A 25,700-nucleotide genomic window follows, 5' to 3' on the forward strand; every position below is an offset into this window, starting at 1 on the left:
ACAAGATCTCCGACCACTGGGGAGCAAAAGTCAACTGCTAAACACAACTGGTTCACTGATTCAGGGCTGGGTTACTCTTCCTTGTTGCAGGGGTTTGGGTTGTAGCCGTGTTGGTCTAAGGACATAGGCAGACAAGGTTCCTTGGGTGAATTTGATATCTTTTAAAATCACCCAAGGAACCTTGTCGTCTTTTCCTTGGCATCCACCATTTATCAGGTTAAAGAGACCAGGTCCCTTCCAACCCTAATTTTCTATGATTGTTTTTTTTTGGGTGAAGGGCATGCAGATGGGGACAGGAAAGACCATTCAGAAGCCTAATCCCTGCTCCTTGAGTAAGATAAACACTTTTCAGGAGATCGCCACTAAACATCACCGTATTCTCACAATTGGTTACTTGCGTGAAATGCAAAAAAAAAGGTTCAACTTCTTACTCTACTTCAGGCTGGATGGGAACCCACCCTGCTTTTAATTATTTGTCTTTTAGTTCAGATCATAAGCTTGCTGACAACAGAGAAGGTTTTGACAGGAGTGACTTATGCTTTTCACTGGCTGCGTTGATATTTTCAAGCTTTAGTATGTCTGCTAGCTAGCTAGACACATTTTTGAAAGCCAGTAGTGATGTCTTATCAAAACCTTGAGTTTTCTTTATGAGGCTTGACTGAGTGCGCTAGTTTTAAGCATAGTTATTTTCTGTCTTTTTTGATGGCTGGGCAGTTGAAACAAATTCCCAGCCTGCATTGTATGAATGATATCATTCAATTAAGATAACACTTCATTGAACAAGAGATGCAATTACTGGAGAATATTTGCAACGTAGCTACTGGAACAACATTTCTGAAGCTGTGCAATGGAAGAGCACAGCAGTGCTGCAGAAATATGTGCCGCAAACCCCCGTGCGTCGAAGCTCTAAGGAGAGTCTGTTCTATAATCCATCGAGCGAAGCGTGGCATAGATCTTTTCATGGATGGTGATACTGGAAGTGTTTAGCTATTGTTCGCTGGACTAGCACATTGGCTGCAATAGACAGTCGATACAATAGAGACGCATCAGCAGTATCATAGTTAACCTGCAAAAGGGAGATGCAGCCTTTAATTGGATGTTAAATGTATCTCAGACCGACTAAAGTAAAATCTACTACCAGTCAAAACACTATATAAAATGCTATGAGTTGTTGAATTGCATGGTTCTGGATCCATCGTCTATAGTAATAAGGGAATCGGAGGGTAATGCAAACTCCATTCAATCCTTAGTATTTCCTCTGAGACTTTCAGTGACTTTCAATTGTGCTTTCTGAGTTGTGGACAGCAATCTGTTAGAGGTTAAACATTATTCTTTGCAAGTTGGTATGGGTAAATGGTATTGGTAAATTCAAAGCAAGTGGGTATTGCAAGTGCGTGGTATGACCCTTGTGTTCAGATGCACCCTCAATGGCAACGCTTCATGCGATCACAAAATCCACTTTGTGATGTGAATCTTGAAAAATGCATGTCCTTCTGAATTCAGTTCTTAAATATTATCACTTCCTTTTTTTCAAGGCTCCTGAGAACATGCACGTTCTCAATTTTGATAGAGAAGTTCAATGCTTACGAAAGTCAAACCCAAATTTGCTTTATCTATATATTATAACCATTTCATAAAAACAGCAATGGATCAAGCAGTGTGGCTTGAATTAGTTTTCTGAACTTGGCGTGTCTTCAGAGAACACTTGAGGTAGAGATCCAATTATTAGTGACCAACACTGACTTACAGAAATAACTGCAGCTCTTTGAAGATGACCTTAAGACATGAAGCATTCTTTATGAAATCACTGAATTGGCAGAAACCAGTCACTCAGTGAATTCATAACCTGAGATGACTTTAATTGTAAGTGAGGCACCATGAAGAACAGTCGCAAAATATAAAAGAAAAGGCAAGGAATAATGGAGCCGGTGTTAATTTGGAAATGATTACTATACCCATGATTGACAAGAAGATTAAAGTTGATTAGAAACATGACAGAAGTAGATGAAACTTTTTCAAATCCTTGGTACAATAATGAAGTGCTAGCCAAAGGCAAAGAGAGATGATTCAAGGGTTCTGCAGCTTCGGAAATTGGTTGGTGGTATCTAATAGGGAGTCGTGTACCAGAAATATAAAACAACGATAGCAAAAAACACAAGGGAAGTACTACTGCAAACAGTTCAGAGAGAACAGATGGACAGGGCCATAGGAAAACATTCAAATAAAACAGGCATGCGAGATCATGTATTGTCCCAAAATAAACTCAGGACATTGCACAGATGGAAGCACTCTGCGCATCTTGTCTGAAAATTAGGCCAAGTCAATAAACAGAGCCATACTTCATCCAGTATGATAGCAACTGAACCAGAAAGTCTGCACCGGGGAAGAGACATTAGTTACGGACTGTTGTACTGTACATGAAGCTAGCAGAGAGCATGCCCACACGTGATGTCCTGGACATTTTAACACCAAGCGGCCGGTTTGTCACTGGCAAATTTTAAACGAGAATGATTTTGCCGACACAGTTGAGGATGCAGATTATCCGCTGGTGAAAGAATCCGTAAAAGACCCTCGACAAACTGTCCCGAAGGAAACGGGGAGAGGATGAGCAGAGACTAAGTGTACCAGAGCCATTAGCTTACTGCGCCAACCCTGCAGAGAATGGATTATCCTTGCCTCGCACCTTGTAGAAATGAGTTTTTCCCAGATATCTAGAATTGGGTCTAGGGGAATTTGAACCAACTTATTCCTTTTGGTTCTGCAAAGGTTATATAGCATTTCATTGTCAGGAAAGCTAATGATATGTCACCAGAATCGGGAGCAAGGTAAACCCTTGATATTAGGTACTTGGTGCATGGGAATATAGATGAGTGTCTGAAAGCTGGCTGTCAGACAAGGCTTCTAGATCGACAGAACATACCGGCACGTGAGAAGGACTTGATTTAATTGGTCCTAATTACGTGGTCTGCTCTGAATGGGTATTGCTGGACCTAAGCTTTTAGAATCCAGTGGTGTATTATCATTTATGCCCCTCCATTATGAAACTGCTGGTATTTAGGATCATGTCAGGTCTAAGAGTTACAAATGCAGGACAAAAGTCACCCTAAGGGGACCCTGGTTATCTGAAGCCACTTTAAAAGAATACCTATAAAGAGTTTAAAAAAATATAAATCAGTGTGTATTAAAAAGATCTATTCTCTTTACATTTCTAATAATAACAAAATATGGTATGGTACACAGCACAACATTTTTTTTTTTTAATTTTTTTTTTTTTAAAAGAGCCAAGTCCTCTTGCATTAAATTCTGAAATGTATCATTAACTTATTTACAGAAAGGCCAAAGTGTCATAATGAATGCTGTATCTACGTCAAGCAGTTTGTTGGCAAATTCCTACCGTGGGATTTTGCCAGCAAAATATCTAGGAGGTGTCATCACAAGGTGCTCTCCTCTTAAAGGCTTCTATCACGTGGTTTGTTGCCTTCAGCTTTTCAGAAAAAGACATCTTTTTGGCTCCAGGCTGCAAGACAGAGGGGGAGAGAGAGAAAGATTAAAATATGTTCTTGGATGAGAGAGTCTAAAGCTTGAGGACTACAAGACGAAACAGAACTTTCCTACCATAAGCTGAGAAGTACTCATTGCATATAAAATATATATATAGTGAAATCAACTTTCACGTCTAGATTCCCAAGGTGCTACCAGACTGTGTAAAGTCACGTGGAGGGAAGTATGGGGGTGCACGTGTGGATCCTGCAGCTAGCTAGGTACAGAGCTGCTACAGCTGGCTGCAGAGGGTGGTAGATTTGGATGAGGTGCCCTGATTCACTGCATGGATGCTGCTGGGTATCTGCACGTATGAACATCAGGCCACTTATTGAGTCTACCGAGATACGGTCTAGTAAATGCTTTGCTTTAGAGATGCATTTCTATGATTCTTCTGCCTCCTGTGGTTTAAAATCTCTACCATAACACTGCAGTAACGAGACTCTTCTACAGTCCAGTCCAGAATGGAAATGAGCTTGAGGGTGCGTCTGTTCAAAAGGACATCTGAAGTTGCATGCTTGTAACAATGAGCTAATGACCAGGTTGGTTTAGCTGTACATAGGCGCACAGAGCACTGTCGGTGACCTGTAACCCTAACCTGCTACAGATCTGTTTGCATCCATCGTGAAACTCTCCTTAGGAGAACGTCAGTCTTGCTGCAATCTGCTCCACTGCCTGGTAGTTTGGAGATTTGCCTAAATGTAGACTAAACCAAAATGTGAATTCATTCTAATTTTGAATCCTGATATATTGTTAGCTCTTGGCATTTGCATGACTCTTCTTCCTTTTAGACCTGGACTGTTGCTTTGCAGCGCCAGACAGCAGCAAGAGAAAACCCCTTGCCACTGCACTGTTACTGGTCTGGAGGTTGGGGTACTTCTTGATAAGATGGCACTTGTGACTGGACAGAGCCAGAGAAAATAGCACAGAGGACAGTTACCAATTATTGTCTTCATTACGATTTCCACCTTCTTTTCTTATGCAGACCACATTTGATCTTTAGATCCCTTTCGGCCCCCTCTCTCTTTATATCAAGTTTGGAACACGTATCAAGTGGGGCTACTTTAGGGGATTGTCCAGGCTCGGGTACCGTTCAATATCTTCAGCTATGCTTGAGGATGAAACTGAGAGTACATTTGCTAAATGTGCAGATAATGCCATGCTTAGTGGAGTAGCTGGTAACGTAAACCAGATTAGGACTGAAAATGACCTTGATAAGTTGGAAACAGGGCCTGAAATAGGGGGAAATTAAGTCCGGATGAATGCAAAGTATTACACATAGGAAGGAAGAATCAAATGCACATAAGCAACATGGGGCATGACTGCTGAGGCTGCAGTACTGCAGAAGATCTTATAGTGGGTCATTACAGTTGGGATCCTAGTGGATCAGAAGCTGAATATGAGCCAACAATGTAATACTCCACAGCCTTCAGCACTGCTGAGGCCTTGCCTGGAGTACTCTGCCCGGTTAGGGGCACTGCACTCCAAGAAAGGTTTGGGCAAAGGGTCCTAAGGGGAGTAATTAAAATATTTAGTGGTCTAGAAAACATAGTAGGTGAGGAAAGGTTGGAAGAACTGAGGTTCTCTTTACAGAAAAAAAGACTGGGGGGGAATTTCATTAAAGGCCGTCAAGTACAAAAAGGGTTGTTATTAAGAAGATGGTAATTCATTTTTGTGTTTTGTGGCCACTGGGGGCAGGTTCAGAAATAATGGGCTTAAATTGCAGCAAGGGAGATTTTAGGTTATGTATTAGGAAAAACCTTCTAACTCTGAGGGTCATTAAGCACTGGAACAGATACATTAGAGGTTGGGGAACCTCTGCCACTGGGAATGTTGTAAGTGCACGCTACATTAACACTGGGATGCTTTGGATGGAAGTGATCCTGCCACGAAGTGCCTTCCAGCCCTATGTTTTTATGGTTCTCAGTAAGCCGTGTGCTAGACAAGTCTTTCAGGATCTGGTTTCCCTTCCAGTTGCATTTGGTCCAAAGCGAGCTCACCTGACTGCAAGTTCCTTTCTCCAAAGAACACAGTTGTAGGCAGGATGATCCTGACGGCACTCTTGCCGCTTGTCCTCATCCAACCCCTGTCATCATCAATCCCTTAGTTACTAATCTTATAATGAGTACGACTCTCCCTTAGTGATGTAGTGGTTAAAAACTCTTGAAGTCCTATCAGAGTGTGTCTGCTGCCTCACTCCTGTCAGCTCTCATTGTCGTTTCCACAAGGAAGTTAATCAGATTTGTTATGCATGACCTCCCCTTCGTAATCCCTTCTAATTGATCAGAGCAATCTAGGTCTGGATCCTGCTTTTTTAAGCATTTACTTACTGATATAAATAAGATGTACTCCATTTCTTTTCTTCCCCACACAGGGGATGCCTGATATAATGTATGAATGTGTACAAAGCAGTAATCAAGTGACTGAGAAATTGCCTCCCTTCATCCACATGGACTTCAGAGAGGGCTAGAGATTTAAGTGGCCTGCATAGTGTAGGTGGGGGCAGATCTGTAAAGGAGATTACCAATTACTGCTTCAAAACCCTGGCTTCTTAATCTTGGGATCCGTTTCAGGGAACCTTGTTCTTGGGCAAACTAAACTGCAGCTCACTGTGAAAGAGTGGTTAAATATGAGGACTCTGGTGCTTCTGAAAATGTTAGCCTGCTCTGCAAGGAGAAAACGTTAGCCTCTCTGCAAGGAGACTCTTACAGCAATGTGTGAATTGTGTGTGCCAGCATTGTGTGGTCCAGATGCTAGACCTCTACTTAAGTTGCCAGAAGTTTTGTTGCAACCATGTAGAGAGCACTTAACTTGCTGTGTAAATAGAAGGTATACCCAGGCTAGATTATGCTGGGAGAGGATGGCTTTTTGCATGCTGGCATATGCTTACCGCTTTGAAATACACAGCGTCTTTCTACCGCAAGCTGCTCGCAGACATCTCAAAACTAATGCCTGCTCATGTTTTCAGTGAAATAACAGGCAACTAAGGAATGAACAACTCCTCCAGTTCCCTTAAGGAGTTTGGGGGACTCTAATTTGGTACTTTTTCAATCAAATACCAGGCTGGCTTCCTTGCTCCCCATTTCCCTGCATTGTTCTCTTCCTCCCAGGTTCCTCTGGTAGGCGCTACCTCCCCTCCGTAGCTTACCTGCTGTGTCTCTTGGTGTTCATGAATTAGCAGAGCTCGCCTTCCCCTGCATCCCTGTGGCCTCTTGGCTGAAACACTGGCCCAGAGATCAGGAGAGCTGCGCTCTGTTCCTGCTGGTGCCTCTGGCTGGTTCAGAGACTTGTTTAAAACCACACAACTTCCCTGTGCCTCGGTCTGTACAACGGGGATTTCTGCTCTGAGTTATTTAACTGGATGCCACTGTACATACGCGGCTATTCTTTAGTACTGCTACAGCCTTATTCACAGCTCTTCATTCAAATCACTGGACCTCTGAACGTTATAGCACACGTGGGAACTATTAGGAGATGGATCTCAGTTTCTGCTGTATAATTTAGCCAAAATCACTACACTGATACTACTGCCTTTAGCTACCAGAGCTGCTAGCGGTCCATAGCACCACTTCCATGATGTTGGGTCCAGAGACTCTTACCTTATGCAGTTTAATAGCTCGGTTCAATCTTTTCTCCTGATTGAGCTGGAGTTGTGTCCTCCCTAGAGCTTCTTTAAGCAGAGCATTCTCCTCTGCTTCTCTATAGACTTCATCTTCCAATTTAGTCATCTCTTTCTGGCACACCTGCAGAGACTCCTTATTCACCCTGTACAAAACAGGTAGGGCTTTATTTTCATTCACAGTAAAAACACCTTTTGCAGCTCTAGTAGCAAAAAAAAAAAAAAAGAGCCTTGAAGGGAGGAGGAATGCTGTTTATGTCCCTTTAGGCGCCTCTGCAATGTTATAGCTGTGTAAGTGAGGATCAGGCCCGTCCCCCATCCTTATTGGAAAAAGGCTGAATATATTTTAACAAGAGACACCCCCAAACATTTCTGCTTTAGTCCATAACAAATCTCTTATTAGGGTGCAGGTTTCTGCAGAAGGGAGTAGCTAGGGGGCTATTCCTTGCTTTTTCCCATTGAAATAAAAATGCTTTCTCATCAATGCAAGCAATGATGGAGGTAGCAGCACATGCGCATGCATGGACACGCACGCACGCACATGTCCACTCTAAGTATATTTGCTGGAAATATTCCCCGCTTATTCCTAAAAGGTACTAAGAGAGCAGAAGACGGACAACACAGTGCAGTGCTCAATAAACATAATTTGAACAGGGGGTGAAAACTCTGCAGATGCTCTTGGGAGTTCCCTCCCGTGGGAACTGTAATGAAAATACCTGCCATCCATCTGGGCAGAGGTGGGCAAAATGTGAGCCAGCTGCGGCCTGCCAGGTCATTGTATCCGGCCCGCAGGGCCCCTGAAAATTTAGAAAATTTAATATTTATCTGCCCCTGGCTGCCTGTCATGTGGCCCTCGATGGCTTGCCAAAACTCAGTAAGCGGCCCTCTGCCCAAAACAATTGCCCGCCCCTGATCTGGGGTAATTTAGTACACTTCAGAGTTAAAAGACCTCCCCTTCAAAAGTATTTTTATGAGTTCTGGCAGACAGATCTTAGTATCCAGGAGAGGGAAGAGAAATAACCTTAACCTTATCCTTTCCTTCCATTTGAAAGCAGGATTTTAGGATAGGGATCCAAAAGATCTCATCCTGTTCTCTACTCTTCTTTCTGGTTTCACAGTCCAAATGATTTAGACATATTTCTTTTACAAGATAAAGAACACATGCAATGTTTGTGACTAAACAGAGTAATGCTGCCTCATCTGCCATGGTTTTTTTTTCACAGCATCATATAAATAATTAAAGGCTAAATAATTATTGTACCCATTCCTAGTTAAGATGAATATCAATTAGAAAAAATCCACAAGAGTAATGTAATATTGCTACGGAGTAAAGCCAGAAACCTCTGTATTCATGCTACCAATCTTTTAGCTACATCTCAGAACGCTAGCTTCAATTATCACATTTTAAGCTTTTAGAGTGGATAATTAATTTCTTTATCCCAAACTGGTTTCAAATGAAGACTTTAAATAGACGAACGTGTAAACAGGATACAAAGGCTTAACATGGGATTGTATTAAGGTCTCCATTTCTGGAAACTGCATGTACAATTTCCATGTGTTCAATTGGTTCTTTGGCCAAGCACTCCTGGACTTCCATGCAACAGCAGAGCTGGCCATCCCATGCCATCGGTTTTTAAGAAGGACCTGCATTTATGCTATCAGTTCGCTTGCTGTGGAGTTAGAAGGTATGGTTTTAGGGAGCTATGCAGCTCAAAGACAGCCTTTCTCTAATTTATGCCAGCTTTACAACAGACGCATGCAATAACAGAATGAATCTTTTTATAGAAACGCGCAAATATCCTGCGATATTAAAACCGAAACATAAATCGCTCCTTTTACTAAATTTTTCATCATGGTGTCAGGCCTTTCTGCAACAAAGCTGGATCTGCTTTCAGGGCTCTGTAAATACTTCAGCGGGCTTTCTGTACCTGAGCTGTTCAATGTCTGACTCGTACTCTTTTAGCAGCAGTTCTTTCCTTTCTAGCTGGCTTTTGAGTTTACTGATCTTATCATATAACAATTCAAGGTCCTTCTGGCGCTGCAGTCCCACTTTTTCCCTCTCATCTTGAGAGAGATGTTTAACAGGCTGCACCCCTGTCAGCTCCTTCATATTCATCAGACTTCCAAGAGCGTGAATTAAGTCAAGGTACTGTAAGAAGAACAGAGAGTGAATTATTTACCAGGAATGCTAACTCCTAATTAGAATAATATCACACCGCTCGCCATCTGTTTTCATTCTGCTTTAGTGCAAAAGATTAAAATGTAGTAAATAAACCATTTTATGCGGTCTTCTTGGCTTACATTTAACGTATATCCCCCTCTCAGCTTATTTTTATATCTTCCTTAAGAAATCAAGCAGAACAATAAAATACCCAGTATGTGCATTCAAGCATAATACAACATTAAAAAATAATAATCGGACTAGGCAAGGTTGATGGACTTAGATTTAGAGCCAGATCAGAATCAAAATAATACCGAAATTCAGAACCACCACTGAAATGAGGGCAAAGAACAAGATTTGGGGGCTCCGTTTGGGTTCCAGGAAGGAGGAACCAAAGTGGGATGTAACTTGTGGGTTTAAGATGGGGAGATTTTATTTAAAGTACTCTGATTTTTTTTTTTCCCCAGCACACTCTAATGAGGAAAGAACAAGTAAAACACGGCAGGTGAGCCATCAGTATAAACAAGATGAGTCCAGTGTGCTGGCTCTGTCGCAGGGCAGTGATTCCTGGCCGTGGATCACAAAGCTCGCCTTGGGCATGCAGGCCTGGTGTGGCACATTTGAGAGCCACGCTGTTGGGAAATGGGGAGGCAGCTCTCATTTGGTAGGTTCACTGGAAATGGTTCATAGAATGGAAAGACCTGAGTCCCTCACAAAGGGAAGGGTTCAGATGATGAGCAGGGCATAAATGCAATACCGTAGCTGGCAAAGCAAACAAAACTCTGGCTTGCATCTACCGATGCATCTCGAGCAAGACCCAGGATGTCATCCTCCCACTACTCGGCCTTGGTGAGGCCGCATCCAGTTTTGGGCTCCACAGTTCAGGAAGGATGTGGAGAAGCTTGAGAGAGGCCAGAAGAGAGCCACACTCGCGATCAGAGAGGCTGCAAGCTATGGGACTCTTAGCCCTGGAGAAGTGCAGGCTCAGGGGTGACTTGGTGGCAGCTGATAAGTACATAAGGGATGTGCATTGGGATCTGGGGGAGCAGCTGTTCACCAGAGCACCCCAAGGGATGACAAGGTCCAACGGTCACAAACTCCTGCAAGACTGCTTTAGGCTGAACATAAGGAAAAACTTCTTTACTGTCTGAGCCCCCAAGGCCTGAAAACAGACTCCCCCCATGAGGCGGTGCAAGCACCTACTCTGGACACTTTCAAGAAACATCTGAATGCTTATCTTGCTGGGATCCTTTGACCCCAGCTGATTTCCCGCCCCTTGGGCAGGGGGCTGGACCCGATGATCTCCCGAAGTCCCTTCTAGCCCTAATGTCTATGAAATAAAAGCCCAAACTAATATACAGGATGCAACAAAAACCCTTCCCATCTTAGCACAACCAGGAAATTGAATCTGATTTTTAATGGACTCTTTGGTTGGCTGTGGAAAGCAAACTAATTAGAGAGAGACGTATCCATTTACCCTCTGAAAGCACTAACATTCCTCAATCTGCTGAAATTTGGAAGCTCCTCTCTTTTCAAAGCCTTGCTTGTGCCATCCAGCACACATGTAACATGTGTGGCCCCTTGATTGAGATCCCCCTCCCTGGTGGGAAGTCTTGATCCTAATCTCTTCAAGGGCATCTTTTTGGAAATTGAAATGGAAGGAAAGAAAACGCACACCATTGGGAACTGCAAGGACTGCACCCTCCAGGTAGGGCCGTGGGGTTTGGGCAGCACCTGCAGATACGGGTGCATACACCAACAAATCTGAGATTCCTGAAGTACTGAGAAGCAGACCTTAAAATGACCCACAGTGTACTACCCACAAATGCAAATTTACCTATTCTGTTTACTCACCATCTTCTCACTGTCAAAAGCATCAGACATTTCCAGCTTTGCTGTCCTTCCCATGGCTATATTTGAATAGACATTGGGAGAATAGCGTGATGGCTGAAACAGAACAGGTATTATTCATTATAGACCAAACTACCTTTGTCCTTCTCTCGGAAGATGAACCCGAACCCCCCTCCCAAGTCTGCGGTGTAAAAACTGTTACCAGTGTCGATATGTGGCATTTCTGGATGATGTAAGGTCCATTTAAAATGCATTTTATGTTTTTGTGCAAAGTACCGTGGTACTCGGGTCTGAGCAAAGGATCTGTCAGGGAAGTCTCTGCCTATGCACTCTTCTCTTTTTCTTTCTCCCTAGCTTGTCTGTGTTTTATCTTTCAATTTTTAAGGCAGAACATTATCGAATATTGTCAAATGAAAACCAAAACATTCACTTCAACATAAAGAAATCACTGGGTTTCATCCTTGGTTGCCTTCCTGTTTGACAGTCATTCAGGCCGTCAGAAGAGTCCCCTGATTTGTCTTCCATACAGATTGCAAGATGGGTCTGCAGAGGATGTGGGCGAGATCCTCTGCTGGTCTATCTGCCTAGTTGCACTGAAGTATAACATTAATAGGAGCTGGCCATCTAAATCCCCTTACAGCCTTGAAAACTGCAGCCTAAAAATGGAAATCCACTGGCCATTCATCATAACATGAAAGTACTGGAAAAGTTGCAAATTAATATAGACACAAGTATTACAAAGAGAGGATAGTTCAGGAAATGTGTTCACGGCAAAGATATTGAAGAATATTTATTTTGCATCTTATTTTTATTGAATCTTAAAGATGCACCTACTTATTCTAATGAAACCACAATCAAAATGTACACACAATTCTAATTACCTTGCTGGCTTCCTTTTTCGTAGGCATATGTTCCTTTTCTAAGCCTATTTTCTGAGTTACTTGCTCAGATAGATCTTTCTTTAGTACGATAAGTGCCTCGGGAACTTTCTCTTTAATAAGAAAAGGAACAAGAAAACCCCACACACAATTGTTACAGGATCACATATAAGATAAAATGGATTTACTAAAAGCACACTGTATTAAAGCTGAGTCCTCAAAGTATTTCCTAAGGAAATGTGTACAAATATACACACAAAATGCAATAATGCATGTACCACGTTGGTTATGAAATCAAGAACAGTATCTATTGCAAATGTAACAGTTGGATGCTATTTTCCAAGTTTGAAATTCAGGGAGAGCAGAGGCAATGGTTGTTTTCATTCTGGAATTTTATGGGGATCACTTTTTCACTCTGATATTTTTGTAAAAACGTTAAAAATTATGATGCTTAAATGAAGCACAATTGATTAAAAATTAAAGAAAACTTAAAAAAACCCACAACTTTATAAATACAGCTCATGAAGTTAAGTTCATTTTCAGTAAAAGCAGGCCAAGTGTTGATCTGAGTGGGATTGTACCTGCTTACAGCAAAAGAGGCTGTTGACCATGATATTTAGATATTAAGTTGGGTTTCTTTCTTTACTCTAAATTTTGAGCTATAACAACTGCAAATTAAAAGGTGTTTCTAGCTGATTCACTTTCCCAAGCATTGAGCAGGGTGTATTCCTTCACACGTATACCAGCCTGTCTCTGAAGGATATGTAACCATAGGCCTGGTTTTGCAGTCAATGATACAGGATTTCAGTGGTAAAAGTAAGAGAAGAATTTGACCCTCTAATGTCAACAGTTATAACTCAATCTTCAGAGTGTATTTCTTTGTTTTAAACAGTCTACTCTTTCAATCCCCAAATTTGCAAGGACTTTAAATGCATGAGTAATCTCAAGGGTTGACTTGGACTACTTGAGTGTTTAATGTTATGTTACGCATGTGTTAATAAGTCTTAGCAGGATAGTTGCAAGATAACCTGAAAATTCAGTGGTACTAACATCCCACGCTTGAGTTTTAATTTTCAATTGTAGAATTTGCTGGATTCAAATAATTACCAAGGATGTTCTAGCAGAAGTAAAGCATGCTGTCCTTACTTGCAGAATGAGTCTTTTCTAGTGTCTTTATCCTATCTCGCAGTTCAATCAATGCATCTTTTTGACGCCGAATTACTTCTTCATGTCTGAGGCCTTTACATTTGGCTCCTAGGTCTGCCAAGTCCAAAGCTGGCTCCTGAAATGAAGAACCCATCCAAACCACTCTTGATTAGATTACAGTTTACTGTGCTTTGCATGAAAGACAAGTAATTCTCGAAGAACTGTGATGTTATAAGCCTGGTTTAAAGTAAATATATATATATATATGCAGGTGCCTGGGCCATGAACATTTTTCAGCCTTCCCTAAAACTCCTTATGTTTAACGTCTAGTACTTGCAATTCTGCTTTCGCTGGCTTGAAACTATATCTGGTCATCTTAGACACACCAAGAGGCCAGTTGGTCTAGAGAAAGTGGCTTTCTCCATGGGTACGGGAGGTCCAGAGGTAAAATAGGAGTGTAGGCTATTTAGTCAGTCCTTCCCACTGCTGGCTAGCAGTACCTATAGGAAGTTTATTGAGCATTAATCTCAAAAGTGTAAATTGAAGATAAATTGTTCAGCCCTTTCAATCCTGTACAAAGTTTAAATAAAGGTGCTGCTCCCCTGAAAGACTTCTCCTTTCTTCTGCCTTCAAGATATTTCATGCAGCGCATTGACACGTTTCTCGTTTTCAAAGCACGCCCTTTGAATCCTTCTGAAACGCACATTTGGAAGTGATCCCAAAAAGCATGCAAATACATTGTTTAAAATATGCAAATGAGTATTTCAGTATTCTACCACAGCTAGTGCTTTATTACTAATATACATAGATGTAAATCTGCACGAACACATTAATTCAAATGCATGCAGTGATAAACGGAGGATACTAATTAGAGTAGCTGCAAACTTTCCCACCTCCGTGTGCATCCAATAAACGGTTGGTGATAAATTCTAGTTCATGTCCAGCCACAAATTACTATTTGGCTTACTGGAATCAAATCATTTCAGCTTACCTTGTTCCTCTCATTGTTTTTGCAAAAGATTGGTACAGTGCAATGAATCTTTTCCTGCTATTACTACTTATTTTAATCCATTCAGATTTTTGAAGCAAGGAACTATATTCAGTGTTTCCAAACAAAATGGGGAAAAAATTGCATTTTTTTTTCCTTTCTTTATGCAACTGTATAGTTGGAAGACAAGCTTTTGGGTGCAAAGAACTCTTCTTCAGGTCTAGGGTGGAAGCACATGTGGCCCAAGCTAAACACCAGATATTCCCTTTTTCTTCCTGTCTAATATTTTTCCCCAACTACAGTTGGTCCAATAAAAGATAAGTTGGTCCAAACCCGCCCCCCCCCCCCTCCCCGCCATATTTTCTGGATGACAGTCAGAGGTACAGCACTCCAGTCCTACTAATGCATGAAGGATATTGAAATTCTCCAGCTAGAAGGTAAAATCCACAACATGGAAAAAGAAAGAAGCAACTGGCATTTAGCCTAGGCTATACCTATTTTTTCCCAGACCCAAGGAAGGGCACTCTCAAGTCTCTCTCAAGTACAGAGTGGGTCCAAAAATGATACTACCAAAAACCCATTGCTTCTCATGTTTCCTGGACTGTCATGCTACAAGAAGACTCAAACCCTACTTATCACAGAAAAGAACAGCAAGAGATCTGCAAAAGGAAACGAGAGCTAAAGCATATTATCTTTTTACAAGCTGCTTTTTTCCTACCTAATTGGCAATTATAACAACACTTAGCACTTTCAACACTTCACATTTGCAAAGCGCTGTATAAACATTAGCTAATTACCACCACACAATGCCTGTGCAGTAGGTAAGTCAAGACAGTGGTGCTTAGTTTTCCGTTGGAGAAATAAAAGAGCTTAAGAACAACATTTTTTCAGAAAGGCTAGTGACTTTGTGTACCTCAATTTTAGGTGATCAGACTAGGCAAAAAATAAGTCAATGGTCATTTTTTTCAGAATATTGGTTTTAATGATTTACTTAGGGCTGTGCAGCAGGTCCGTGCCAGAAGCGGCTACAGTACCCAGGATTTTCTAGCTCTTAGTCCTAGGCTTAGACCAGCAGTGCTCAAATGCCAGCCTATGAACCTGTGTCTTTCAGCTCATCTGAGTTCCAGAAATTTAGCAGCGGGGAAGTGGTGGCAGTCCTAATTGCCACAGCTCTGTGGCCCAAGATGATATGGCCCTGTGTGCTAAATCACATCGGCATGAAATCAGGTCAGCACGGGGCTGGATGCAGATGTGTATGGTCGGGGCAGCACGTGGCTATATGTGGCCAGGCCAGCATACCAGATTGCTCCACAAACCACACCAGATCTGGCCTGTACACGATCTGGCCCATGGGCCAGCTCTACACCACTCATCCAGTCTGGGGGTCGGGTATTTTGGGGCACCCCTGGCTTAGACCATCAACATTGCTTCTCATCTGACAGTGAAAGTACCACCACAACAAAGACAAATAAACGAATTAACACGTTCTCTTTGTCATTTCCCCAGCCGCTATATCAGGAAGTTTAAAGTACTCTCATGGCTTGTCTTTACCAAACTCCTTTCGAAGCGGTTTACTGCTAAACCAACAACTTGGCTGTGCTGCAGACAGATTGCAAACTTTCCCACCTTGTGTGCACCTGATAAGTGGTTGGGGATAAATTCCAGTTTCTCATCGATGCCACATAACCGGCATACAGAGCCATCCATCATATAACTGGCTTCTATAGCTATTATTCGTTTATGATGCAGCAGTACTCAAAGGTCCTAAGCACGATGATCAAGCATGTGTACCTCACTGCCTCGTTCCCTCTAGAGTGCCCCGGCATCCAAGCTGCATTCATAATTTCAAGTATGCGCTAGAAAGCGCCAAACCCGGTGGGTCTGCTTCTTGTCTCGTGAATTTTTCACTAGTGTCGTTCCATTGATTTCAGCTGATTTTATTATATTTGCACTGGGATGAGGTCAGAAGCAGGACCAGTACCTGACTGCTTAGAGAACAACCCTTTAGGACAGGCACGTCTCAAATGGAAAATACGATAGAAAATATCATCAGTGTATTCCTTCCCTCTCTTTTCAATCTCCGGGTATCCCGTAACCTAGGCCTTGGGCGTGTTCAGTCTAAATGTTACCGCATCAAGGACATATCGTTCAGCTTTCTTTATATAATGGTTACTTATTTTATTTTTCCCTTTTATCTATTGCATTCAGAAAGTTTGCTCACAAGTTCTGACTGTTGTGATTTGGACTTGCCTTCTTGGTTTCAGGGACATCATTTACTGTAGCGGTATTGGTCTGCACACTCTTTTGAGGCAATTTCTCAAACTTGACCTCCTTTTTTTTGGTTGCGTTCAGGATTTTCAGGTTCTCTTTGGCACGCCTGTGGCGAGAGCAGAAAATATTGCTAAGGAGGATGACAGATGAAAATGAACAAACAGTTTGCTGAGGACAGCAACAAACTTAGCTTCTGAAGAATATAAATGAATAGGCAGGAATAGATAATAAGCTATGATTTAGTTGCAACTCAGTTGGCAACGGTCCTTCAAACCCGTATATCAGACTGTTTGAGATTTCCGAAAGGGAAGGACTGGCTTGATAAAATGTTACCTTTTTAAATATTGCTTTTGTTCCAAGGGAATTAATTATTTAAATGAAATGCTGATTTGACTTTATTATTTCTTTTTTTCGGGAACGTTATAGATTTCCTATCATTTCTGCTGATGCTCTTTTACCTTAATTCTTCAGCTGCTGTTTTCAGGTCCTTATCCTTCTTGTCCACAAGGTTTGACATTGCAAATAGCTTTTGTCTAAGCATGTTCAGCTCACTCTCTTGGCATTTAACAAGGTTTAGATTTCTCTCCAGCTCCATCTTTTGTTTCTCACTGAGCTCTCCTGCACAGAGTTTATAGTGGTTATTGGCTACTTTATGCCTAATAGTGAAAAGTATCCTCAATTCCTATCAAAATCAATGTTTTGAAATGTTTTCTCTTTCCAAAATATGTACTTCCAAGGACCCAGGCTTCTGACTCTGCAGAGCACTGGACAAATTTTATCTTTCTGACTATTTGACTGTATTGCTATTAGACCAATGATTTGCTTGAGTTGGAAAGGTGTAAGAAAGGGTAGCTTGTACTGTTTATTGCGGGCAGCTTAACTGAATTTGCTACTTGCAGTGTGGGTTCATACACCCATGTTTTATAGCTAAAGGAAACCTTAAAGAAGGCGGATTTTCAGGAGGGGAATGGCTCAGCACTTCTATGAATCAGCCTCATTTCTCAGTATCTCGGGTTGGGTATTGCAAAACCAATCAGGCATAATCAGTAACCACTTCTAAAAACGTTAGCTTCTTTTTACTGAGTCCACAGTATAATTTACCCAGGCAAAGGGAAGATGAAATAAAAAAGTTTGCTTCTGCCTAGACCCAAATGAAAATACTGTCAGGAGAAGTGAAATCCTTTTTTCATTATCTCTGGGATTGTTTCTCCTTCAACTAATATCTAGTCTCCAATTATTTTGGGGGAAGTCATGACAGCTTTGTAAATCACATGATACATTTGACAAACCTATCATATCCGACATCCTAGCTTTGGCTTCTGAGAGGTCTTTCTTTAATCCCAAAATGATAGCCTGTTTGGACAGGATTTCCTTCCGAGCAGCCGCTAATTCTTCTCTGAAATTCATGAGATGGATAATTGCAAAAACCAATTTCATTTGAAAGATTAATATTACTTAACATGTACATGTCTTATAAGGTAAGGTCGTATAATTAATACATACAAATTATTTTTAAAGTATGATTTTAAATCCCACAAATCCAGAGATACAGAGTTGGGATTTACAGTCTCTCAGTTCTTAACTCAGGCTGTTATGCCCAGTTTTGCAGAATGGAAAAGAGATTAAACAAATGTAGTATTCTGCATCACAGACTGCTCAGATCAAAGCCGACTGCTACATACTGGACACCTTGCTCCAGCTGGTTTCCCCTCCATGTGCAAGATGAGAACAGCACTTGGGCCATGAGATGTACACTGACCACACATACTAAAAACAATTAATTTAGTAGTCTAACATGACAGGCATAACAAGCTATATGTTTCTGTGGCTTAATATACTTTCAATCCCCCCTACCAAAACCCCCCCAAAAACAAGACGGTCCAAAAACTGGTTTATCCCTCACATTTCCCATTAAGATGGGCCTCTATACATACTGGGCATGTCTACACATGCACATTTACTGCACAGTAATTTAGGTTACCACACAGTAACCAAAATCACTGTGTAGTACAGGCATGTGTCTACACATGCACACCCAGACTGTGCAGTAACTATGGTGACTTGCACCAACTTGGGCATAAATTTGATACCTACATCATGCACGTAAAAAATGTTATGCCTGATTAGTTACTGTGCAGTAACACACATGTAGATGCCTTACTGCACAGTAACACTGTGCACATAGACTGACTTAGGACTAACTTTAGTCCCAAGTCAGTCCACACAGCCTTACTGTGCTTTAACAGCTGCACGTGTAGACGTTGGCCTAAAAGCTGCTTACTGCGCAATAAATGCATGTGTGGATGCACCTGCTGATTAGATAATCTGGGCCAGATTCTCATTTGCACTCTGGGGCCTGAAAGTGGAATAAAGTTGCACTGGCACGTTCTCAGTGAGAATGTATAAACAGGCCTTACTGTAAATGAGAATCAAGCCTCCTCTCCTTTTAAAACTCTGTTTGTGATTATGAGGTTCCTTTAAACCTTCTTCCACAATGAACAAAACCAAAGAGGAGTTATCAGTTGCTTACAGAAGAAGACTATGGAATTCTTCACTGTCCGAAATGTCTTGTGAAATGGATGATGATGGGATGGGAGGATCTTTTTGAAGTGCTGAAAAACAAACAAGACTATTTACAATCAACCAAGTAAAGAGCTCAGTCTCAAAGACTATGGGTACTTTACATCTGTTTGCTTTTGTGGAGGGATCTGAGCTCAACAAAGGGATTTCAGGAGACCATTTAGTAGATTTTCCCATCAACTAGTGAATCATGTCATTTGATTAGCATCCTTCATCCTTTCCCAAAGTCTCTCTCTTCCAGTCTAGAAATTAATAAGCAAGAAGCCACTACCAAGGAAGGCTTTGACTTGGGAACCACAGGATCTTTGTCTTCTAAACCAATAATGATTTTAAAGTTTAAGTGATGGCTCTTTAAAAAAAACAAAGTTATTTAGGCGTCGATTCAGGAAGGATTTCAATGTGTATTTAAATCCATTCCTATTCAGGTTTACAAGCACATGCTTAACTTTAGGTCTGTGCTCAGGTCCCACTTTGCTTTCCAGGGTCTTTCTTGAATAGAAGGCCTGCCTGCATTGAGGCCTCACTGTACGTAGAAAAACCATGTAATAGAAGACATTGTAGAACAAAAAGACTTTTCAAAGATGTATTATTCATACTCGTGGAAAATCACTAACTCACGATATCGCTGAGCTACTAAGCTATCCAGACCCAGTTCAACAGAATACAAAAAGCGCGCAACATTGTTTTCCTGCTATAAAAGAGCACTCTTTTTGTAAGTACGCAGCTAATTTAACATTTAGCTACCTTTAATTTTTTCCTGTAGAGCTAAATTTTGCCCCTCGATATTCTTCTGATGCAGCGTAGCCTCCAGCAGCCTGTCTTCTAGAGCAACTATTGTCTGCGAATGTTGTCTGACTTGTTCTTTATATTCCACTATCTCTTCCTGAAGTTTCTGCTTCAGTATCTCGTTCTCATCCCGAATGATTTTTAGATGATTCTCTCGCACCTGTAACTGCTCCTTCAACATGGCCTAGGAAACAGGATGCATTAATTCTGTGAAAATTTGGTATATTTTAGCAAGACAGGATAATGGCAAATATCTTTCAGCCTGGGCAATACGAGTAGTCCCCAGGCAAGTAGGTATTGGGGAAAAAATTCAGAGCTCTATTCCTACTGCTTCCTCTCTGCCATGGTGGGAATGAGGGAATATGCTATGCCTCATGCCCTCCTCAGGCCTTGCACCTGATTGACGCTCCCTGCTAAGAGATGTGCGCAGAGGCGGTGGGATGTTTGTTGTAGGATTGGAAACCTTCCTTCTCTAGCTCCTTCACTTCTTGACTATTTCTCTTGCTCCAGGGACCAACTCCTGCAGCTTAGATGCTGTTCTTGGCCCATCATCCTGGTCCCCTTCTTCCTCCAGCACTGAACCCATCTTACAGTTTTACGTTGGGACTGGCAGAGTTTGAATGGTTATGTTAAGAACCTTGCTTAGGCCACCGGCAACATCTGAAGCTGGGATTTACAGAGCTAAAAAGATAAGGCATAGCAACAATCCCCGATTCTGGTTACAATCAGATAGAAGGTGACCCCTCAGTTCGGCGATTCAGAAGGGGACCCTAGGAGAGCTTGAACCAGACCTGCTCTTCATGATGTAATAAAAAAATTGCATTCAGACAAAACTGTCTCTAGTTCAAACCCTGCTAAACCATCTCCTGCTATGGTGGTTACCTCTCTTTTTCCAGCCTCTTCTAAGCTGTCCACAGTTTCTCTTAGTTTTGAATTTACAATGTCATCTTCTTTTGATTTAAGTTCAATTACCTAAGTCAGAAAATAAGTGATTAGATGAGGATAAAGACCCAGAATACTTCCTTTTATTTCTAGTAGTGCTGAAATCTATTTGAACACTGTATATGAGAAGCAAAGGGAGATTTTGTGATACAGCTTATCGGACAAACTGTATAGCTGGGAGAGATGTTGAACGCTGTATAAGCCAGTGTAGTCAGAGGTTCATGCTAAGGAAAAGTTTCAGATGTGCAGTACTGAGCTCTGAATTAAAGAACTTAATTTTCACTGGAAGTTGTTTACAATGGTTGCAAAAATTGACTTCTGAACTTCCTCCTGTTATCAGATGTTACAATACCAGTGTCAAATGAGTCTGCATTCATCCATTCCTCCAACCGCCATCATATATGGCTTCTGATCATGAAATTTCAGAAAGATTAGCAAATGCCTTCTTTTAACACCCTCATGTTACATATGCATATCTGAGAAATAACCCTGGGTGCAACTGGGCACAACAACAATCAAGTCAAAGGAGATGTTCCCTTTTATACCAATGGTGAATCTGGTGCACAGTCATAGACGTAATTCAGTTTGATAGTTGGACATTAGGCCATGTGCAATAAATACAGGAGAAAACTAACCGGTAAATATTTTATCTGATTGTTATCATTAATACTATTATTTCAACTGGAGAAACCCACTATCATGTACTTCTCATTTTCTTGCACAGATTTGAAAAAAGGTCAAAGCTACCTTGCTGCTACAATGGGTTTAATGAGGTAGTTCTAGTTGGTGCCAATTATTTCAAGTAAAAGGCACATATATAGTCCTTAGAAACATCAGCACAGAAAAGACCATTTAGGTAGGCTAGTGATTACAGAAGAATCATTGACATCGTTGTTACTGCAGAGAGAGAGAGCAACATTGCATTGATCTAACTAAACCCCGTGGCATAGATCTTTGCTTTTCCTGATGGCTGTTGTTCTTGCTTCAGGGATCTTCATCATTTCAGCGTCCTATGGATGGTTGACCCATATCCAAAGTGTTCGTACCAATGTGTACATACAAGCACAGGCTGAACACAAAGCTTGCACATTCATTTTACGGTGACATTTTGCACATGACCAAAACACCATGGCCCATCGACCACCAGTCTGATGGAGTCCATAAGGTACACTGGATTTACCAAACGAGGAGTATAAAATATTCTCCTTTGTCACTGGATTTCTACCAACCTCGGTCAAATGTCTCAACTGACTTTCCATATCTTGAACCTTCTGCTTTTCTCTCTCCAAAAATTCCTTTAATTTATCCTTCTCTGCAACGACAGCATTTTCTAGAATCTGAGAAATAATATCATATTATCATACAAGTACCAACAGCCATCCTGTAAGGAATCTTACATTGAGGGAGGATAATGCTGAGCTAGAAAAGGGAAAATGAAAGCAGTGAATCACAACTGTGGAGGGAGGATGGGTTTTGAAGGAAGGCTCGCCGAGTGGGCTCTTTTGAAAAGAAAGGGGAGAATACTTCAGAGAGGCACTGCAGCGATGGCAAGAAGAAAAGAGGAAGTGAGCCGGCTGCCGATTAACTGATTAATTTGAAAATCGGAAGTGTAGGAAGGAAGTTTCTACAGGGGACTGATGAGCAATTCACACAAAACTATAATACATGGCATCACTGAAATACAGCTACTAGCAACCCATTAAAAACCAGTTGGAGTTTGTAAGTCCCCACAAAGTTTATTTAGAAGTAATAATGTTTAAAATAAGTGTTTTTACAATGCATCTTTCATCCTCAAATCTCCAAGTGATTTACAGATAGCAGTCAAGTCTTGCAGCACTTGGTGAGGTAAATAAATCTACTCCTATACTTTCTCATATACAACATGCAAACACCAATTCAGTTGCTGGAAATCGGTGCATGCAGGATGTGCAAGAAAAACAGTAAGAGCAGGTTCTGCCGCTCGTGGGTAAAAATGAAAGTAAAATCAGGACCAATAAGTAAAAAAAACCGTCTTTCTTCTGGTCCTGATTTTACTTTGAATTTTACCCATGAGTGGCAGAACCTGCTCTTACTGCTAGTCTTGGCTTGGCTGCCTAGCTGCTGCAACTCAGTTACTTGCTACGAGGAAAGATTTTTTTTCTTGTTCATTCTTCAATACACAAGGTGTTCATTGTATCCTAGGATGTGTTGTGTGCAAGACAATACGGTACAGCTTTAATTCTCTTGCTCAGGCTCACATGTAGACTTTGATTCTTTGCTGCGCTAATCTGTCGATCACAGCATCTTTCATATTCTTCTCCTGGTCCCTATCATAGTTTACGTTCCTTTAACAAGTGGGCCGTGATTGCAAGTCTCGATCTCCTCCCTTTAACTAGAGCAGCGCAGGGTATGGTAGGCATAGGTCCAGAGGAGAGCGCTACTGAAGAAAATACACAAGTTCTTGTGACTTCATCATAGCCAACATTTTACCCCTGGGCTTTGCAGGCATTTCGATCTGGATGTGCATTTGCAAGAGACACTTTCTCTTTCCTAAACAGGCAAACATAATAAATGTTTGTACATATTCTTTGTGGGTAAAAGAAACATTGTACAAGGAACAGCTCTATTGTACCTTTTTATTCTCCTCCTCCTTCTCCAGGACAATAAGCTCGATCTTGTTTTGCAATTCTCTCTCGTATTCCAGTTTTTGTTCATTCAGCTTTTTCTGTAGCAGGGAAGTCTGAGATTCCTGCAACTCGTCTAATTGGGCCTAGAGGGAAATTTTTGTTAAAAAAAGATATTGAGGGACTTGTATTTTAAATTAAGCAGGCTGAAAAGAAACCATGTTAGATGTTAGCAACTTATTCCAAAAGGAATGATATTTTCAAGCATTTTTTTCTTTAATATATAGTGACTTTGAAAAACATTGCCCAATTCTGATTTGGTATTTGAACAATGAGAGCGTGATTCCAGGCAGGCCGCGCTGCCGGCACATCCTCCTGCGCTTCCTGTATTCCTCCGCTTTTGTAAGACAAGGCTGTCTATGTCCTTCGACCGACACAGCTACAACCAACCACCCTAACGCATGGAAGATACCCGCTCTTGTAAAATGCTCAATGGCGGTTTTAAACCAAATCTATAATAGCTCCTATGATTTTTTTGTCTTTTATTCATGCAAATCCACTAAGAGAGTCTCAAGCCTTTTATTTTACCTGAAGTGTTTGAATTCTGCCCACGGTTTGATGATGATTCTCCTGCAGACACTTAATGTATGAAGCCAACCCTTGGAAAGAAAAGATATTTCAATGACATGATGTGTTTTTTATTACTGGAGGGTTCTGTCACTTCAGCCACTTAGTGGGAAGCAATGATGCATGAGAAAGGTTTAACTAAGGGTGCAGCTTGTTTTCCTTTTACATCAAACAAGGCTGGTCTTCATTTCAATCTCCTCCTTTATAGCTTCTCTCTTCCCTTACAAACTGAAGACGGGATCAAACAGACCTGCATGGAATAATTATCCCATACCAAAATGTGGGTACCATGTCAAGTGTTGAGTACGGTATATAGATACAAAAGACACAGGAGAGTGAACATCGTTTCTTGCTTATGTGCTATTCAATACGGAGGCAATTTACTCCCCGTCATTAGCTACTTTTTTGAAAAAGGAAGCATGCTATACCCATAGACGCACACATACACATCGGTACATATACATGTACACATACATACATATGAATACCCCCACACACACTCAGACACACATACATATATACATGCATACACACACACACATATTACACACATACCAATAATATGCTGCATGGTATAGTTTGAGCCTTCAAAAGCTGGATTGGCTTTCCATTACACACAGCGTTCTCAGGCTCTTTTGGCACTCTAAGCTATGCTAGCAAAAACAGCATAAGAACACGCTCCTGCCATGACTTGCAGTGTTGGCTGCCTCCATCCACCCTCTTATTTCATATTTATATATGTAAATGTATTTTTTAGAGCTCTGTTAGCATTCACGGCACAGGGGAATTTTCCCTCTGCTTTTCAGTGTAATTAATCACCGGAGGTTAAACTACATAATATGACTGACATGACACAATAGACTGTTCTGCACCAAAGCATGAAAAGCTATCTGTTTTTCCATACACAATCGAAGCTAACTTCTTCCCAGTGTATCAGAAATAGCAACTGCTCTGTTTCAAAATAGGGGTTAGAATGGAACAGAAAGACAAGACAATCTGTTTCCCTGCACCGCAGATAAGAGAGCTGGCATTAAAGCAGTTAGCAATGCTAAATTCACTGTCAAGGACCTTGTATTCTATTGCAAAGAGAAAAAAAACGCCACAAAATGGATAACTTCAATGGAGCAGGATATCTGATTGCATACAATCCATCATCTATATAACACATTTGAAAAGGCAAATACCGCATATGCTCTGGCTGATACCAACTGCAGTGATTTTTGTATCAGTTAGATAATAAATATAGGGATACTGTTAAAAAAAAAAAAAAAAAAAGAAGAAGATAAAGAAAGAACGGCTGGAAAATCAAAGTCTATTAGTGCTCCAGAATGAATAATAGCCAGAGCAGAAACTAACTAACCTGATAACACTCAAACACTACCTGAATCCAAGTTGCAAACTTAAAGCTTTATTCCCCCAAAGTTTGGGAGTGCCAAAGGTGAGCTTATGGCTTAATTCATTATACATGTAACAACCAGCTATTACAATGAAATAACTAGACTCTGAACTAAAGTGTGGAGATGTTCAGAGCTAGATTCTGGTTTGGAAAGAGGGCCTAAGAAGTTGAAGGTCAAAAAGGGCTCATGATGACCAAGGGACTGTTTTTGGTACAACTAGGACAGCAGCCTGTTATTGAACAACATCCCCCCATGACTTTTGATACAAAATAAATCTAGGGTAGTGGTGGGTGAATGAAAAAATGACCAGA

At 41.2% G+C, this 25,700-nt stretch overlaps 1 protein-coding gene across 7 annotated transcripts in view; it reads right to left on the reverse strand.

Moving 5' to 3' along the window:
* Nucleotides 1-455: 455 nt before the first annotated feature.
* FHAD1 (forkhead associated phosphopeptide binding domain 1) overlaps nt 456-25,700 on the reverse strand; it is a 55,797-nt gene continuing 30,552 nt past the window's right edge. For 5 of the 7 annotated variants that reach the window (XM_059716326.1, XM_059716328.1, XM_059716324.1 and 2 more), the window contains 15 exons: nt 23,954-24,024; nt 23,374-23,511; nt 21,992-22,099; nt 20,703-20,792; nt 19,779-20,004; nt 18,985-19,066; nt 17,744-17,850; nt 16,913-17,072; nt 16,434-16,560; nt 13,196-13,331; nt 12,053-12,162; nt 11,175-11,267; nt 9,088-9,308; nt 7,140-7,305; nt 3,156-3,517 (listed from right to left, as the gene is read on the reverse strand). In XM_059716326.1, the coding sequence (XP_059572309.1) occupies nt 3,419-3,517; nt 7,140-7,305; nt 9,088-9,308; nt 11,175-11,267; nt 12,053-12,162; nt 13,196-13,331; nt 16,434-16,560; nt 16,913-17,072; nt 17,744-17,850; nt 18,985-19,066; nt 19,779-20,004; nt 20,703-20,792; nt 21,992-22,099; nt 23,374-23,511; nt 23,954-24,024 (1,934 nt within the window). In that variant the 3' untranslated portion in view covers nt 3,156-3,418. Of the gene's footprint in view, nt 1,067-3,155; nt 3,518-7,139; nt 7,306-9,087; nt 9,309-11,174; nt 11,268-12,052; nt 12,163-13,195; nt 13,332-16,433; nt 16,561-16,912; nt 17,073-17,743; nt 17,851-18,984; nt 19,067-19,778; nt 20,005-20,702; nt 20,793-21,991; nt 22,100-23,373; nt 23,512-23,953; nt 24,025-25,700 lie in introns of those variants that run through there. The other 2 variants (XM_059716327.1, XM_059716329.1) reach the window with 2 other exon arrangements.

This window comes from Alligator mississippiensis, chromosome 13 (genome assembly GCF_030867095.1).
Source record: "Alligator mississippiensis isolate rAllMis1 chromosome 13, rAllMis1, whole genome shotgun sequence".
Classification (NCBI taxonomy): Eukaryota; Metazoa; Chordata; order Crocodylia; family Alligatoridae; genus Alligator; species Alligator mississippiensis.